Source organism: Chiloscyllium plagiosum, unplaced genomic scaffold, assembly GCF_037043375.1.
Source record: "Chiloscyllium plagiosum isolate Xiang-an unplaced genomic scaffold, Cpla_swu_hap1 HiC_scaffold_22, whole genome shotgun sequence".
NCBI classification, from domain to species: domain Eukaryota; kingdom Metazoa; phylum Chordata; class Chondrichthyes; order Orectolobiformes; family Hemiscylliidae; genus Chiloscyllium; species Chiloscyllium plagiosum.
Window position 1 is genome coordinate 30,689,329 of NW_028270160.1, and position 18,336 is coordinate 30,707,664.

Genomic DNA, 18,336 nt, shown 5'->3' on the forward strand with positions numbered 1-18,336 from the left:
GGACAATGTTGGACAGATTATCTGGAGAAGTGGGATTTAGGGTACACCCCTGTGTAGAACTCCAGGGAAAGTGTGGGGAGAGAGTGAGAGAGAGAGAGAGAGAGGGCGGGAGGTCTGTCATTTGGAGACAGTGCCTGTTTAATCACTAAAACAAAAGACGCGATCAGTGTTGGAAACACACCTTTGATGTAATGTTTCTATCGGCACCTCGAGATCTCCTTCGGATAATCCAATTTTTGGATAATTGATGTTCGAATAATTGAAGTTCCTCTTTATCATTCTATTTTGTCTCTTTGTGAGAGTTGATCTTAATTTCTGTAGATCAGCATAAAGATTACTACCTTTTTTTCAATGTAACAGTTAACAATGACCTTATGACAAGTTTTTATTTATTACAAATTGTTTGCTTAAGCTAGTTTAGGGCAAATAGAAGGTATATGATACGATCCAAAATTTCACTCACCCCGCCCCCTCATGTTTTTACTACCAATCTTCTTGATTACCCAGTTTTCATACATTTTTATTTACACACCATAAACTCAAGTGTTGAAATATTCTGTGGCCTTTATATTCTGTGACAAATGACAAATTTTGATTTTTGATGGTTTTCTTTGAAAGCTCGATGTTGGCTTTGAAATTAAGCGAATTTCCAATCTGTTCTGACAGTGACCTAAATTTTTTATTATATTCAGCTGAGAGGTAGTGGGATAGGGTTTAAAAACATCCAGAAGGTGTGTGTGTTTTTTTTTAAACTAGGTTTGCAATTATCTTGAACCAATCACAGAATTGTCATGGTGCAGAAAGAGGCCATTTGGCTCATCATGCCCACACCATCCTTTCAAACAAGCATCATGCCCACACCATCCTTTCAAACAAGCATCATTATGGAGTGTCAATATCCTTCTTTGTCCCCATAACCTTGCACATTATTTCTATTCACATAATCATCCATTACCCTCTTAAATGCCTCAGTCGAACCAACTTTCATCACACTTCCAGGGAGATCAGTTATTGGTTTGATGCTTGTCTTATCCCTTTGTTATTTCATCAATCCCTATTAGCTTTGCAATAGCACAGCGCAAGGTTGTAATATAAATGCATATTTCGAGTAGAGGAAATCCTTTTTGCATTCCACCCCATTCAAATTTTATGGCATTTTATAAGTTACACAATGAAATATTTGTAAAAAAATATTTCCCATCACAATTTACTTCATTGGAAATAGCAATCTTCATAGTAATGTTTTATGATTTTTGTACCAACTGATATTTTTGCTGGTACTGTTTTTCTGTAAAACACTCAATTATCCACATTATTCACAGAAACAATTCACTATGAAGAAAATTCTTTCCAGACACTCTAGTGACTTAGTGATTTTTTTTTTACAATTGACTTTCTTGTGTTGTCTTTGTTGTTATATTTGGTCCTGAGACAAGCTATTAACTACACATTCATGTTATAGCTTAAAGCACCAATTTCTATTTTCATAACATTTTTGTCCCGCCTCAAATCTTTTATTGTTGAAATCCTCATCTATGTCTTGTTGACAACCATGATACTTTCCTGACTAGCCTCCATAAACATTGTAGCCTCCATAACTTGCCCTCATTCAAAACTCTGCTATTCATGTTTGAACTTGTACTAAATACATTCCTCCATAACTCCTGAGTTAACTGAACTACCCTGGTTCTCAGTTAAACCATGTCTCAATTTAAAAATTCTCAGTGGTGTTTTCAAATTCTTCCAGAATCAGACCATTTCTTATCTCTAATTATCTCCTGTGTTTCAGTCTTCTAAGTTAACTGTGTGGCTTTATGTCCCATTCTTTAAGCAAGCCTATTTTTGATTGTTACTTGTTCTGGTGCCTGAGCCAATAGCTGCCAAAGCTTAACTTTTGAAATTCTTTCCTTAAACCTCTATACCTGACGGCTTGCATTTTGGAAACCAAATCAAGGTAGGCTTTAGAGACTTAGAGACTTTGCGCACAAGGACACAAAGGATGCAACTAATGGCCCTTGTCTTACTTTCATATTATTTGCTTAGAGGCTGTTGGTCACTATTCCATGCGTTGTTTTTAGCACATAAAGGATGGTGGGACTTGTCACAATTTAGTAACTGAACTGTCAAGGAGGTCGATATGTTTCATAAGACACCCTGCTATGTCAGTGTCACTCCTACAGTGTGAGTCAGCAGCTTATATGACAAATTCAATTGCATGTACATCAACCAAACATTCATTTGTAAAAGTCAAAGAGCAGCAGTTCGTAATGGAGATGATGGGAATGATGTCAGTCAACAGATTTATTCACACTTAGTTAGCCATGGTCAGTCCTGTAGGTCACAAACAAATAGTCTGTGTATTATAGGTTTGCCAGTCAACGTGCTGTGCAGACATCAGGAAGGGACGATGGGCAAATTTTTGTTTTCCCTCTAATGAGATAAAGGGAAGGGCTGAGTCCAAGAAAAATTTGAATTGGAGAGCAGATAGTGGTGATGCAAGAGAGGTGGTGAGTAAATAGTGAAGGCAGGAAGGGTTTGTGGTTTGGAAGAAGCGTGTGCATCAGTAGAATTTAGACTGAGTAGTGGCACAGTGAGTATAAGGTAGTAAAGAGAAGACGATGACACTTACCCTTGCAGATAGTAGATGATCATTGACCTGTTTGCATTGTGTTTCTCTTCAGACTCTGTACTGACTCAATGTTATCTCGGTCGCTAAGGAACTAACTTCTCTTCCTGGGATGTTTCTTCGGGGATAACAGTGCAGCACCAAACAGTGAAGGGCACTTTCTGGTTTGCAGCTTCAGAAGTGGTGCAAAGCTAGGATCTAAATAAGATGCCTGTGACGTGAACATAACAAACTCTCAGCACTAGTGAGCATGTCTGCTTTCTTTGCCACATGATTCCATGAAATGGACACCATTAATTAGATGAAGAGTGTGAGGTTGCATCAGTAACGTGAACATGAATCTTACTTAAAAAAATCACTTTGCCAAGAAATATGAAAATTTAGCCCAATAAATACAAGTTTTTGATGTCAGTTCAGATATTAGTCAAATAAATCTGTTTTGCAGCTTCTTAAGTTCATCTGACCATTTTTTTGTGATAAAAATGTATACCAAACTTATTCATGATATTTTAGTTATGACCTCACCAAATTCTATTCAAGTTCAATGTATTCTCTACTTTTCTATCTTTTATTCTCGAACTCTTGGTGCTTTGTTTGAGGCAAGCCTTCAAAGATTCTTTGAAAGGCTTCCTTCAGTTCCTTTCATTTAAATACAGCTTGCAATTCACCTCCCCTCTCCCAAGAAACTAGACAGCATCAGTTCCTGAATTGAAAAACTGCATGGGTTATCTGGATGTTACCTGCTGCTTGTTTTTCTGGGCCTGTGTTTCCACAACCATTCACGAACGGGTCATTGAATGCTCCAATGACAGCTTCCTTGTCCAGCCTTCATTTGCCATAGTCTGCATCGGTAAACCACTAACCTTATCATACTGCCTTGAAGACATTGGACCAAATCATAATCCGCTTCAGCACTTCATTTTGGAGCCCAGAGACACCTTTGACTTGCTTGCTCCTGCCTGGTTGCTTTACACACAGCCATCTTATGCATCTACACGAGGTGCATTTTATGGTGCTTTGCTTTATGTCTCAGTGCTCACTCATCTTGCATTTACATGAGAGCTGTCAGCCTCTATGGATTACATAGTTTTATTTAGCCAGAGGACAGGAAGGGTTAATAGTTGTGGAGTATAAGGTTGTGTGAAAGCTGTTGAGCGGAAATGCTATATGCAGTAGTGAAGTTGGTAGTGAATGAGTGTTGTTGACTTTTGTGTGCAATGATAGTCAAGTGTGACACAGCAGAGAGAAGATAGTGGCGTTTGCTGTTTTAGAACAGATCATTGAATAAAAGCAAAGTACTGCAGATCTGAAAATCTGAAGTAAAATAAGAAAGTTTTGGAGATACTCTGCCTGGTTTGGCGCCATCTGTGTGGAGAGAAAGGAAGTCAACAGTTCAGGTCCAATATGACTCTTTGGAAGTCCCAATGGAAAGAAGAGTAGAACTCCTTCAGAGTGGACGTTCCTGAACTTAAAAAATGAACTTTTTTTTTGTTCTTCTTTGGATCATTGATCCATTTTCCTGCACTGCTGTATATTCTCTCTGAGCCTGGAGACAGCATTGAGATAGTACTGCTAACTGTATCCAGGCTGACTGTTTTGGTGTGTGGCCTTCTCTGGTCTACTGGGTAGAGGATGACCCTACTATTGACTGTCCCATCCACTAGGAAGTCCAGATTCCTATCTGGAAAGCAGAGTGCTGGCTTTCCTTTCTGAGACATTTGGGTTTCCTGTGAGTTAATGAAGGAAAGTCATTGGATTGAAAATGTTAACTTTTTTTTTCTTCACAAATGCTGCCATACCTGATTCACTCTAGAATTTTCTACTTTTATTTCGGTATTAGAGAGTTCCTGGTGAGCAGTATCTGAAATGGGTGTGTTGGTGGGCTTGAAATATGGCACTGTTGGTTTGGACTCTGGAAGATCCCAGAAGTGGCAGGAATTTCACAGCCTCTGCCACGTGATTGCACATCAGGGACACCAGAGAGGCTGCTTGTATAATTAACAAGGTGAGGAACAGTAGTTAGTGAGAGAAAAATTGCTGTGGGCCAAGATGGGACACCCGCCATGAAACCCAGGTCTAAAATTACTCAACCAAAAATGGGAAAATCCAACCCCCCCTCCCCCCCAACTTTAAAATGTATAGCTGCAATCCATCCAAACCAAGACCTTCTACCCTTTGTAAGTTTGATTTAATTTATCAAATATCTCCCCCATTTCAGCCTTAAATGTCCAGACTTTTATTTTCTTTTTTCCAACACCATCTCTGCCATGTTAGTGTCATTCTGAGAGATCTAACTTTGAGTGCAAGGAAGGCAATGGGGCAGTTTAAATGTTTTGATAGACTAAAGAGGCAAAATTATTTTGTCTGTTGGAGCACTCAGAGTTGAGGAATTATAATCTTTAAAATTGTCACTAGAAAGATTTTTGAATTGGAGGAAAGTGAGATAATGAGAATATCCTTTACAGATTCCGAGCATGGAATGCAATGAGTAGTTGAAACAAAGTATTGCAGGACAAAATAATTGAATTGGTTAAGAAGAGCAAAATAGATACTTAACTCTATGATAATTTAACACACAGCACTCATTATGTAATTAGGGAAAGTCCTGCCTTATCAACTTCTTTGACGTTTTTGAGAAAGTAATCCTTAAAGTGGACTGAGAGAAAGTTTGATACATTAGGCCTATTCTTCTTAAGAATGTTTAATCAAGACCAAGAAAAAGGCTGAGCTGAAAAAAAAAGCATTTGGTGAATAAATAATGGACTGAAAGCTAGAAAGGATTTTAGTTAGATGTTACAGCTACAAACCCCACCAAGGGAAAAAGTACTGCACAAACTATTGGGATTAAAAGCAGGCAAGTTCCCAGGGCCTAATGGCCTACATCCTGGGTTCTTCAAGAAAGTGGCAGCAGAGATGGTGGATCCATTGGTTGTAATATTCCAAATTTCTCTGGATGTGAGGAAGATTCAAGTGGATTAGAAAAATACTAATTAACACCTTTATTCAAAAAAGGAGGGAAGCAGAAAGTAGAAAACTGCAGACTATTTAATTTAACTTGTATCTTTGGGAAATTGCTAGAATCCATTATTAACGGAGTAATAACAGAACATTGGGAAAGTCAAAAGTGCAGTTCATCAGTGAGCATGGTTTTATAAAGGATAAATCATAATTAATTTGTGAGCGTTCTTTGAAGAGGTAACAAGCAATATAGATATTAGGAATCCTCTAGAACTGGACTTTCAGTAGACATTTGATAAGGTGATGTACAAAAGGTTAAGGTACAAGGTAATATCACATGGGATTAAAGGTAATTTATTAGTTTGGACAGAAGACTGACTAACTAACAGAAAGCAGATAGTTGAGATAAATAGGTCTTTTGCTGGATGGCAAGTAGTAACTAGGGAGTGCCATAGGGATCAGTACTTGGGCTCCAATTATTTATAATTTGTATCAATGACTTGGATGCAGGGATAGAAAGTATTGAAGCCAAGTTTGCAGATGATACAAAAATAGGTGGAAAAGTAAGTTGCAATGAAGAAATAAGAAATGTACAAGTTGTTAAGACTAAGGTAGGCAAATTGATCAAAATTTTGCACTTAAAGTTCAATGTGGATAAATGTGGGAGCATCCATTTTGACTGGAGGAATAAAACGGCGGCTTGTTATCGAAACAGAGAGAAGCATCAGTGTTCTTCAGTTCAGAGGGATGTGGATTTCCTTGTGTATGAATTGCAGAAAGCTAGTGTGCAAGTAAAGCAGATAATAAGGAAGGCAAATAAAACTTTGGCAATTATTGCTAAAGGAATAGTGTAAAAATAGACAAGTGTTCCTGCAAGGTATTAGTTAGACTGCACCTGAAATATTGCTTACTCTTTGGTCCACTTACATGAAGAAGGATGTAATTGCATTGCAGGCAGTCCAGAGTGGATGCACTAGACTGATTTCAGGGATGAGGGTTTTGTCTTGCATTTTAGGCCTATACTCTCTAGTTTAGAAGAATGAAATGTGATCAAATTAAAGTATACAGAATGCTAAAGGGGATTGACAAAGTCAATATAGAGAGGAGTTTCCTCATGGAGCAGTCTAGGATGGGAAATCATAGTTTTAGGATAAGAAGTAGCAGATTTAAAACAGATGAGCAGAAATTATTTCTCTCAAAGGGTCATGAATCTGTAGAATTCACTACCTCAGTGCAATGAATACTGGGGCATTACATATATTTGAGGAGATAGACAGATTTTTAATTACTAATGGATTGAAGAGTTATGGAGAGCGAGCAAGAATTATTAGGATTAGGTTTTATTGTCACCCATACTCAAGTACAGGAATACAGGAGTACAGTGAAAAATGTACAAAGTCACCATTCCTAATGCCATCTTCAGTGCAAAGGTATCTAGGTTCAAAATCTTAGGTAGAAAGTAGAAAAATAAAAAAAAAGATCAAAATTACAGTTCTTTTTAGTTTAAAATAGAAAAATAAAGAAAATGAAGTTGTAAGTTCAACATTATAGTCTTTGTTTAGCCATGGGCCTGCAGACACTCCATCAGCCTAGATGAGATCATATCAAATGGTAGAGTAGGTTCAAGGGGCTGTATTATCTACTTTTGTTCCTGTTTCGTTTGTTCTAATCTGTGCTGGGATTTGTGCCATACTAATTTATGTCAATGATGATTATTTTTCAAACTTTTATTAAACCTGGAGAATGGAGCATTGAATATATGTGAACAGACAGGGGGAGCTACAAAAGTTATGTAAAACTAAGTGGTCAGAAATTTTAATACATGCTGAATATGGAGCATAAGTATTATAAAGATGTTCTCGAGTATAACTCTATCACCAAATGTATTAGACTCTTATAATTTATTGCAGTTATGACTTTCCTGTTTTGCTTACAGCAAAATAACATTGGTTTCAAATATAAAAGTGAATTGGGAAAGTATTTTACTGAAGATGGTGAACTATGGTTAATTTACCTTTACACCTCTGTACTGCAACCAATCTATGATTCTTTAACTGTCTCTTGATTTACAAGTTAAATAACACAAGCCTGTTTTATTCTAATTAATATATTACATGAAAGCTGGGAAGAAATTTTGTCAGACCCAGGTGTCCAACACTTCTAAAGGTTCAACCACAGATTTCAAAATTTTCCACCGCAGAAGTAGCTTTGGACAACGGCACTGCAGTTGGCATCCGTCATGCACCATTACAGACTTTCACCGAAGAAGAGCTGATAATGAAAGAAACAGGTAACTTACTTCCAGTTTGTTTTTGCACTATCTCTTGTTAATTAGTATTAAGACTAGCAATTCGACAGGTTTATTCTCGCCAAGAATTCTAAGACAAATGGAAATAAATCTGGAAAACGTATCCTTTAAGACCAGGTGCATTAGCTAATCACTGACTCAGTGATTAGCACAGGACCAAGGACCCAGGTTTGATTCCACCCTTGGGTAATTGTCTGTGTGAAGTTTGCACATTCTTCCCGTGTCTGCGTGGATTTCCTCTGGGTGTTCCGGTTTCCTCCCACAATCCCCAGATGTGCAGTTTCGGTGAATTGGCAACGTTAAATTGCCCATAGTGTCCAGGGATGTGCAGGCTCGGTGGATTAGCCATGGGAAATGCAGGGTTAAGGGAAAGGTAGGTCTGTGTGGGATGCTCTTCAGTGGTCGATGTGGACTTGATGGACCAAATGGCCTGCTTCCACACTGTAGGGATCCTATGATTACGTGCATTGTCTATTAGTTCCTATATCAGTCTTCTATAGGCTTTTGCAAAGCTGGCAGCTACAAAGTAATTTGGTTAGCTCATGCTGTTAACTCCAGCCAGCAAAAATAAATTCCTCAATGGAAGTTGTTGTCCTCCCTCTCCAACTTAATGTTGAGGCTCTCTCCAATTCAACTGACCTTAATACATTTATTTTTCTTTATACTTACATGGATGTGATGTGAGCATTGTTGTCCATTTGTTTCCTATTCCTACTTACTCTTCAGCTCTTGCTTTCTGGGCAATTTGAGAGGGCAATTAGGATCAACCACATTACTATGGGTCTAGAGTCACATGCAAATCAGACTAAGTAAGCATGGAAGATTTTCTTTAATAAACTGGATGGGTTTTAGCGACAATTGACATTAGTTATAATTGTCACCATTAGACTAAAATTCAAATTTCACCATATACTGTGGTGGGAATCAAACCCATATCCACCACTTCCCCACCAGGTTTTCAACACATCAATTTGGTACCGGGTTCTAGTGTACATTCCTGATGAAAGGCTTTTGCCCGAAATGTTGATTTTCCTGCTCCTCGGATGCTGCCTGACTTGTTGTGCTTTTCCAGCAGCACTCTAATCTTGACTCTGATCTCCAGCATCTGCAGTCCTCACTTTTGTCTTCGAGTGTATATTGTCATGTGAGTTCCAGTGTTAGTATTGTTTCCTTTTCTTTCTCTCTAATTTCTAAAATTCCCTAAATTATACCATTTATGATACAATGTGAAACAGGGACAAATTACTCACTATCTTTAATCATTTTAGTTTTTGCTTCACTCTTCTTTTGTATTCAAGGGGCCTTTATTGGGCCGATATAATGAATACATAAATAATCGGTAGGAACCAGATTTCAGCTCAACTACAAATTGCAATATATGCGTAAATTAATAGGAAAACTAGATAGTGTAGATAGCTTATCTGCCTTTTTCCTGCCAAAGTTGGAACTTCTGTCCTTCATCTGTAATGTTGTGCTAATTAGGATTCCAGTAGATTCCAGCCCATATTTCTGCAGATTGACAAGTTTTTTTTCAGATATCCTGATGGTAACTGGTATGGAAAATGAAATATTGTTTTTGGTAGTACCTCATTTTATGGGGTTGGACATAAAGCACCAAGAGCTCTATCATCGTCTTCTGACTCCTTGCTAACTCTCTGATATGGGAGAACTTGATGCTGACAGTGATGTTGACTTGTTTCTGGCTTCTTGGATTGTGGTATTAGAATCTCAATGGTGACATCACAAAATCTGTCCAACTTTTAAAAACCACTTACCATTTTTCAGCTGCATCCTAGAAATGCATACTTGCTTGATTCTAAAGTTTTTGTCTTTTAATTTTTTTTTACCTACTTTTTCAGTTTCCTTTTCTATTTGACTCCATTATTCCAGTGTAAATAGATGGGAAGGCCACACAATTGAACCTTCTTCTAAACGACTGGGCTAAAGTCTAGAAAATGCAGCCCTGACCTGGTGTATATGCGTACCATTTTTATTTCAGTAGGGAACATGCATTGTGATTGTCCACTTTTGGAGAAGCATATTTAAAGTGGGCATGTGTAATGCAATTGAGAGTTGATTTTTATATTGAAATGCTCCTGGTAGGGTTTCCTAGTACTTGGGGGGGCAACAAACTAGCAAAAGGCTGTGGATCCAGAGGCTAATTATTCTTGTAAAAAACTCTGAAGGAGCAGGAGTATCCTTCATTCTTCATTCCCAAAAGAAACATTTTGTCTTCCTTCTGCCAATTGAAGTCTGCCCTGATTTTTGTTTTATTTAAGGAAGAGCACAGAGTTGTTGTGGTGTTTCTTCAAATTTTTTTTTTAAAATTCATTCATTCATGGAATGTGAGCATCATTAGCTGGCCAGCATTTATTGACCATTGTTAGTTGCCTCTGAGAAACTAGTGGTGAGCTACTTTCTTGCACTGCTGCAGTCCATTTGCCGTAGATAGATTCATAATGCCATTGGGGAGTGAGTTCCAGCATCTCGTCCTGCAACACTTAAGGAATGATGATTATATTTCCAAGTTAGAATGGCATATGGCTTGGAGGACAACTTGCAGTTGATGGTGGTCCCAAGTATCTGCTGTCCTCGTCCTTCTAGATGCAACATATTGTCTAAGAAACCTCGGGGACTTTCTGTAATGTATCTTATAGATGATACACACTGTTACTACTGAGCATTGGTGTACAGAGAGGAGTGATTAGCAATCCACCGTGCCTTCCCCTGCCTTCTCCTCAAACCTCCACTTCCTCTATCCTTGAAGCCAGGATATGTCACCTATTCTGTTCTTCAATTTCCATATGATACAATAACAACACAATATGCTGCCATCAAATTCCAAACTTAATGCCTGCATTTACCTTTCCACTTCCTAGCTGCACTAATGGCCCATTCTCATATCTTTTGCATTATTTAACATTAGGAATCGTGTTCCTTTTATATTATGATATAAATTGCATTTTAAGTATATTAGTGAAGAAATGGACCTGTGTACTTGCTGATATTCGCAATTCTTTATTACAAATATTATTATTTTTGTTTTCTTAGTTCTGTGGATGTGGGCAATTAGGGGTCAGAAATCTTAGTTCCAATCTTTTCAGTCATAATATAATCTGTCCGTGTCTTTCTGAAAGGTTTAAAGTAAATTGTCTAACCTTGGTAATTATTGGGATTACATGGGAATCCTCTTCCACAATTGCCAATAACTCCACATATGATTTTAAATCAGTTCCTCTGTTTTTATGCACTTCACTGATTCTCCTCACATTATGTCTGTAATCAAGTACAAAACTAGACAAACAGAAAAGCCGCCTGATATTTAAGATGGAAGAGACAAATAATAAACACAAAATAAATGAGAGAAACAAAATGGGACAATGCTGTAGAACGAAGCCTGATGTGTAACTACTTCACTTCAGTAGTGTTAAAGAGCTATGACTGGTGTTGCAATTCGCATCTTATAGCTACCAGAAGCTTTCTTTATTTGATATCTATGGGAGTTTGTAATGATTGACTCTGTTTTGTGTTAAATGAAATATTGCAATTTAGAGGGAGAAGGAGCTTGATACTATTTAATTGCAGACAGCAAATAGACAAAACTAATTTGTTTTACAAGTTGTGAGATAGAACTTAGTTTGAGCTACAAGGTGTTGGTAAATATAACCAAGATAAACTATTCCTCCTGTTAAATTTATTAATACCTTTACCTTGCAGGACCAAAATACATGACAGATTAAAAACAGACAGGAAATTGAAATTCAACCTGTATCATCAATGGGAGAAATTGCCAATCTATATGACAATTGAGCATGGGATCACGTTATTATTAATTCTTCCAGCTCCCAATGAAGGTTTACACTTGCATAAAATGTGTGAAAAAATACGCAATGTATTCCTTTTTTATTCTTAAACACAAAATTTCACTGCATAATTATACATTATACTGTTTCTCAGATAGACGATCAATTCTCTCAGAACCAGTCAAAAGTGATTCTTAACTCAGAGAATTTATGTCTATTCTTTTCCTTTCCCAGCTTTGTAACTCTTACACCCATAATCCTCTTGTGATACAAGATTTTCCTGGAGGTTCTGCCTCTAATACTACTTAAACAAATCTTCTAGTTCCGTTATAAATCCTCACAAATTTATTCGTTTGAATTCAAGTGCAGACTGTCTTGCTTGCATTGCTCCATGATGATCCAGAGACTCTTGCATCAAGCAGCTCTGTTAGTCTTAGATCCTAGCAGACAAATCTGTCTGAAAATCAGTGATACTTTAGGAAAACCTGCAACATGGTCATTCAGTGGTTTCCAAAAGATTCTTGCCCTCTCAGAGCCTATCTCCAAGATAGTATAAATCATACCCGTCTTGTATCCAGGTAGCAATGTTGATCAATCTTTGTTTAGACCATAATCTTGGAAATAAATAAGACAGTTTATTGAATTACTACTTACCACTCAACATTCTTAACAAGTTCCTGGGACTTTCGGCGGCTAGTCTCTATCCACGATAAACGCTGTCCTTGTCTCCCCAATGTGAACACCTTACTTCCCTTTTCAGCAAAACAACTTGAACCTCCCTTTAATCTCTAACATCCAGATCACCCAGGCCTGATGTTGGGCAGAGTTCAGAAATGGCCACATTACCCATTTTAATTTTACCATGAATTATAAACAGTCCTAAAACAGAACAATGTCCATTGCATTTTAAGATAAGAAATACTGAACAGAGCCTTGGGGAAGCGTGGACAATTAAATCTTTTTAGAACTTGAGTCTGTGAAGTCATTAAATAGAATTTCCCTTCTTTAAATGGATATACTAAAACGGTCCTTTAGATTGTATAACCTAACTTATTTTATTATTATAGAATAGCAATAGCTATTATGTGGAGGAATTATATCATAGAATCAAAGAAGTATCATAGAATCCCTATAGTGTGGAAACAGGACCTTCGGCCCAACATGTCCACACCAATCCTCTGAAGAGTAACCCACCCAGACCCATTCCCCTACATTTAACCTCTGACTAATGCACCCAACCTACACATCCCTGAACAGTGTGGACAATTAGCATAGCCAGTTCACCTAACCTGCACATCTTTGGATTGTGGGAGAAAACCAGAGCACCTGAAGGAAACCCACGCAGATACGGGGAGAATGTGCAAACTGCCCACCAACAGCAGTCCAAGGCTGGAACTGAACCTGGGTCCCTAGCGTGAGGCAACAGTGCTGAGCCACCGTGCCGTCCATATGAATGTGTAATATGGTCATTGTTATTTGTTTAAACTCAAAACTTTGCTTTTATGTTTTCTAAATGTATTTTCTTAATATAATAAGAAATATAGAAAAGTTAAGCTTTAAATCTCTTTAAGAACCTTTTAGGAAGAACTTTGACCCTTGCTGAAGGGAAGTGGAAATCTAGCAATACTGCAGAAATGATTGATCATCTGAGTTAATTATTGAAGTGTAGTTCTTTTGTACTTTATTTGAGGCATCAACCCCAGAATACTTGACACTGATGCTGGGTGCACAGTAGAAAAATTTCATTTCTACCAGTGACATTTATCATTTTGATAAGGAAATAAGCACATCAGAAGAAAATGGATGGTATAAATTCCTAAATGTGAACTATGAGAAATAATGTATACTTTGTTTCATAATCTTTACCTTTTCAATAACTTGAAGCAAAATTTTTGTTTCTTACTGACAGTTTGACTTTTGTTTTTAAGTTGCTAAGTTCGCTCAGGAACGAATAGCTCCACTGGTTCGCAAAATGGACGAAGAGTCGCGCATGGATGAATCAGTTCTTGCGGGATTGTTTGAACAAGGGGTTAGTAATATTTTGTTCTTGAATCTTGTATTGCTTTCCATTGTGATAATAGCTACAAAATCATGGAGATTAGCTTTCGTATCTACTGATTATATTTAGGAATGATTTTAGTGTTATTGCTTTCACATATAATTTGATAAATAGTTGCTTATTGTTTTCAGTTGAAGATTTGATTGAGTAGTAAGTTAGAAGTCACAACCTCTGAAAAATTGCTTTTAATCCGTCATAGACAGAAGGGATGTACATATCCACTCTGAAAGGTAACAACACAAACATGGAGCAGAAAAAGTCTATATGACTTACAGTCAATTTATTATTTTCCTTATTGTGAACACTTGGCGAATTATTTAGTTTTCTGGTACAGTGACCTAACCAATGGAAACAAAGATGAAATTCTCAGATTAGGAAACAAATCTCCTTTATCTATCAATAAGTAATATGCACTAATTTATTAAACATGGCTGCTTAGCCTATAAGTATATTAAAAGAAATGAGAAAACATCCACTCATATATTTACTAATGAAATCCATATATAGCACAATGCAGATGGTCTCATTTCTACATTAATTGCAAAGTTTTGTTTTCAGAAGGTTTAATAGGTAGGAATTGGACATGACATTAGGGTTATCTGTAGTGCTATTGGGAAGTTTAGACATCCAATACATTTGTGTCTGACAAGAAGCTTTTGTTTCTTTCTGGTTGAACCACACTAAAGTATTCCATATTTGCAAGAAATTTTAACAGATGAAAATGTACTGAAACTGCCCAAATAGCCAGATGACTCAAGTGACTTGAAATATAAGCCCTCTGGCATTATTTACAGTTTTCACAATCTATATAATTGCTGGCCTGTATGACTTTGTACAGTTTTCTTGAACTGAGTATTACCAAGTAGAAATCGGGGAAGTTAGATGTTGTATTATCAGAAACTATTTTCTGAAGCAGATTGTCTTACTGCAATTTCCTAAACCTGATTACAGATTATTTTCAAACCTCTGCAATTCTGAGCATCCTGTGTATTTTCTTCAGAGGATTCTTTTGAGAATCTAAGCTGAGAAGATAGTTAATAACCAAATAAAAAAAAGGAGACCAAGAAGGAGCATTATCATCTTTTGACACACAGAATTTTAGAGTATTTCCAATTGGTAGAATTTGGTCATGTAAGCAATCTACAATCGACATTAATCCAGAAGACTGATAGATTTCCATGAGATTGAGGTCAAGTCTAGACTAAGTTGCCAGGCCTAATAATGTCAATAGTTTGAAATATTGCTGTATTAAGCAAATATCTGACTCCGATTTTACTGTCAATGATGAAGAGATGGTACTTTGCCAACAGCGGTGCAAAAAGGTTGCCCTAACTTAGTGTCTGATTCAACGCAGAATCTCATGGCAACCTTGAGCAGGAAAATGAAGAGTGAGTTACTTCAGCAAATCAGATTGGAGAACCTTGCAGAATTGTGATATTAAATGTATAAATTATGATTAAATGTTGTACAGATCAAGAAAGCACAACAGATCGGGAAAGAAAGATGGAATTAAGAGGGCAATGAAAAGACAGAGAAAAGATTTTTCAAGCTTTTAAGAAAGAATCCAAGACTAGGACGGCACGGTGGCTCAGTGGTTAACTAATTGTCACTCTACCAAACCTGTATTCCTGAATGCACCAACTCTAAATTATTTTCTTTACATCTTTGGTGGGGAACTGTTGACCAAGTAACCCCTGTTCATACTATGGCATGTCTTTCAAGGCTGAGCTTCTTGAGTTGTACTGCAGAAGTCCTCACTTTGGAAGGGCAGAGGTTAACTCTAATGGCAATTTCCAGATTTCTGTACTTAATTATGCATGCATGGAAAACAAAAGGTGCTGTCCAATCTACACCATAATAACTGAGCACAGTAAATTATCCATAATTATTATGCAAAGTTCCAGCCATTACACCATACATCTTTTATATAAAATAAATTAACCCCAATAGCTTGAGTAAATACAGAATTTCAGTTAAGAAGAACAGCAAAAGTCTGCATAGTCCTCTATTGGAATCACCATTACCAACATTGATATTTATTTGCATGTAATAGGTGAAAGCATTTGATTTCAGTGTTGCCAGTGGGTTTGGGGTGTATGTCAGTGATACTCTAGGCATGTCTCCTAAGACTCCAGAGCAGCAAGTAAGTGCCATCCTTGGACAGAAATGTTAAACCAATGAGCAAGAACTGAGTTATATCCTTGTGGACTGTGAACTCTGTCATGTTTTTTGGATGACTGCCGTCTGACAATTGCAACGGCTTGTCTCCTACTTATTGTTCTTTCAAACTGATGTCCTAATTTAAACCACAAGTAGAAAAGAACAAAGAGTTTTAATACCTGTCATACAAACCCAAATTATTTTAATTGGCTTTTCGCAGAACATGATATTGAAATTAGTCAACTGTTGCGAAACACATTCGAAAGGTTAAAGAGAAAGGAAGAACATTGTAAAGAAATCTGTTTAATTGTTGAGAAAATAGCTTTTAAAGATTTTATGGCATAGACTATGAAGTGTAAGGAGTCAAATAGCGTGCAATCTGCCAATCCCTAAACTTGCGCAGTAGTGATAAAATGTGTAGAAAACAATGACATTCCTGACATTGAGAGAACAAAATTCTGATTTTTTTCCATCTAAAATTTCAAATACAAGGCGAGAATCTCGCTAGTGAGCAACAAAAAGTCTATTTACACGCAGTAACATCTCATTCATCCAACTTCATTATATACAGTTTGTTATTTTGCCTGGTAGTGGAGACAATCTAGCGGGCTACAGTTCCTGTCAGGGAGGTCAGAGTGGGTAACTGGCAGTTGCAACTTGCCACCATCTTCTCTAGGTATCCAAAAGAGCATAAGATGTAGGAAGAAAATGGGAGGAAGTGTTGGAGGTTGATAAATCTCTGGAACCTCATCAAGTGTATCCCAGGACGTTGTGGAAAGTTAGGGAAGAAATTATTGAGCCATTAGCAGAAATATTTGCTTCATCTATACTTATGGGTGAGGTGCTCGAGGACTGAAGCTTGGTTAATGTGCCTTTATTTAAGAAAAGCTGTAAGAAAAGCCTGGAAACCATAGACCTGTGAGCCTGTTATCAATAGCGGGTAAGTTGGAGGTGATTTTCATAGGGTTTACATATATTTGGAGAGGCAAGGATTGATCAGGGATAGTCACCATGGTTCTATGTGAGGGACATTGTCTCACAAACTTGAGTTTTTTGAGGAAGTAACCAAAAGGATTGAGGCAATGTTAGACATTGTATACATAGACTTTAGGAAAGCCTTTGATAAGGTTCTGCATGGAACTAATTAGTAAATTTAATAAACATGGGATTCTGGGTGAGCTTGTAAATTGAATACAAAATTGTCTTGATGGTAGGAGACAGAGGGTGGTGGTGAGGGGTTGTTTTTGGACTAGAGGCCTGTGACCAGCAGTGTCCCATAAGGGCCAGTACTGAGTCCACTTTTTTGTTTGTCATTTATGTAAATGATTTGGATGAGAATATAGAAGGCATGTGTACTATGTTTGCAGATTACACCAAAATTAGTGGCATAGGGGACAGTGAAGAAGGTTATTTGAGATTACAAAAAAATCTTGATCAGTTAGATCAATGGACTGAGGAGTGGCAGATGGAGTTTAATTTGGACAAATATAAGGTATTGCATTTTGGTAAAACAAACAAGAGCAGGACTTGCACAATTGATGGTAGGGCCCTGGGTATTATTGTAGAATAGACACCTAAGAGTTCGGGTACATAATTCTTTGAAATTTATGTTACAGGTAAACAGGGTGATTAAGAAGGTTCTTAGTATGCTTGCCTTCATTGCACAGACCTTTGAGTACAGGAGTTAGAATGTTATGTTGTACGGAACATTAGTGAGGCCTCTTTCTGGAGTTCTGTGTGTAGTTCATATCACCCTGCTATGGGAAGGATATTGTTAAATCGGAGAGGATTCAGAAAAGATTTACCAGGATGTTGCTGGGAATATAGGTTGACTTATAAAAGATAGGCTGGGATTTCCTCCTTTGGAGTTTAGAAGGTTAAGCGGTGACCTTATAGAGGTTGATTAAAATCATGAGGTGCCAAGATAAGGTGAGTAGCAAGAATCTTTTTCCTAGGGTAGGAAGAGTTCAAAACTGGGGGGCATATTTAAGGGGAGAGGAGAAAGATTAAACAAGGAAATGAGGAGTAACCTTATTTTAAAAACTCAGGGTGGTTCGTGTGTGGAATGAACTGCCGAGGAAATAGTGGATGCTAGTACAGTGACAGTATTTAAAAGATACTTGGATAAGTACATGAAAAAGAAAGGTTTGGAGGGATATGGGCCAAGCACAGGCAACTGGGACTAGTTTAGTTCGAAAACATGGTCAGTGTGGACTAGTTGGACCAAAGGGTCTGTTTCCATGCTGTATGACTTTATAGTTTCACAAGAAAAACTCGTTTAGTATATAAATCAGGGAAATCAGTTGGTGACACTCTCATTAGTGTAAATGAAATTGCGGTTTGAAACAGATTGCAACACCTGGACCCTGCAATTTACATTATCCATGCAGTATCAGGCTAATACAAGCGCTTGATGACCTCC

General features: G+C 37.4%; 1 protein-coding gene across 1 annotated transcript in view; it reads left to right on the top strand.

Annotated features, from left to right (window-relative positions):
- The window catches only part of acadsb (acyl-CoA dehydrogenase short/branched chain), a 63,851-nt gene that overhangs the window by 4,926 nt on the left and 40,589 nt on the right, over positions 1 to 18,336 (top strand). The window contains exons 2-3 of the mRNA XM_087998925.1: positions 7,706 to 7,874; positions 13,624 to 13,724. Of these exons, the coding sequence (XP_087855051.1) occupies positions 7,706 to 7,874; positions 13,624 to 13,724 (270 nt within the window). The remainder of the gene's footprint in view (positions 1 to 7,705; positions 7,875 to 13,623; positions 13,725 to 18,336) is intronic.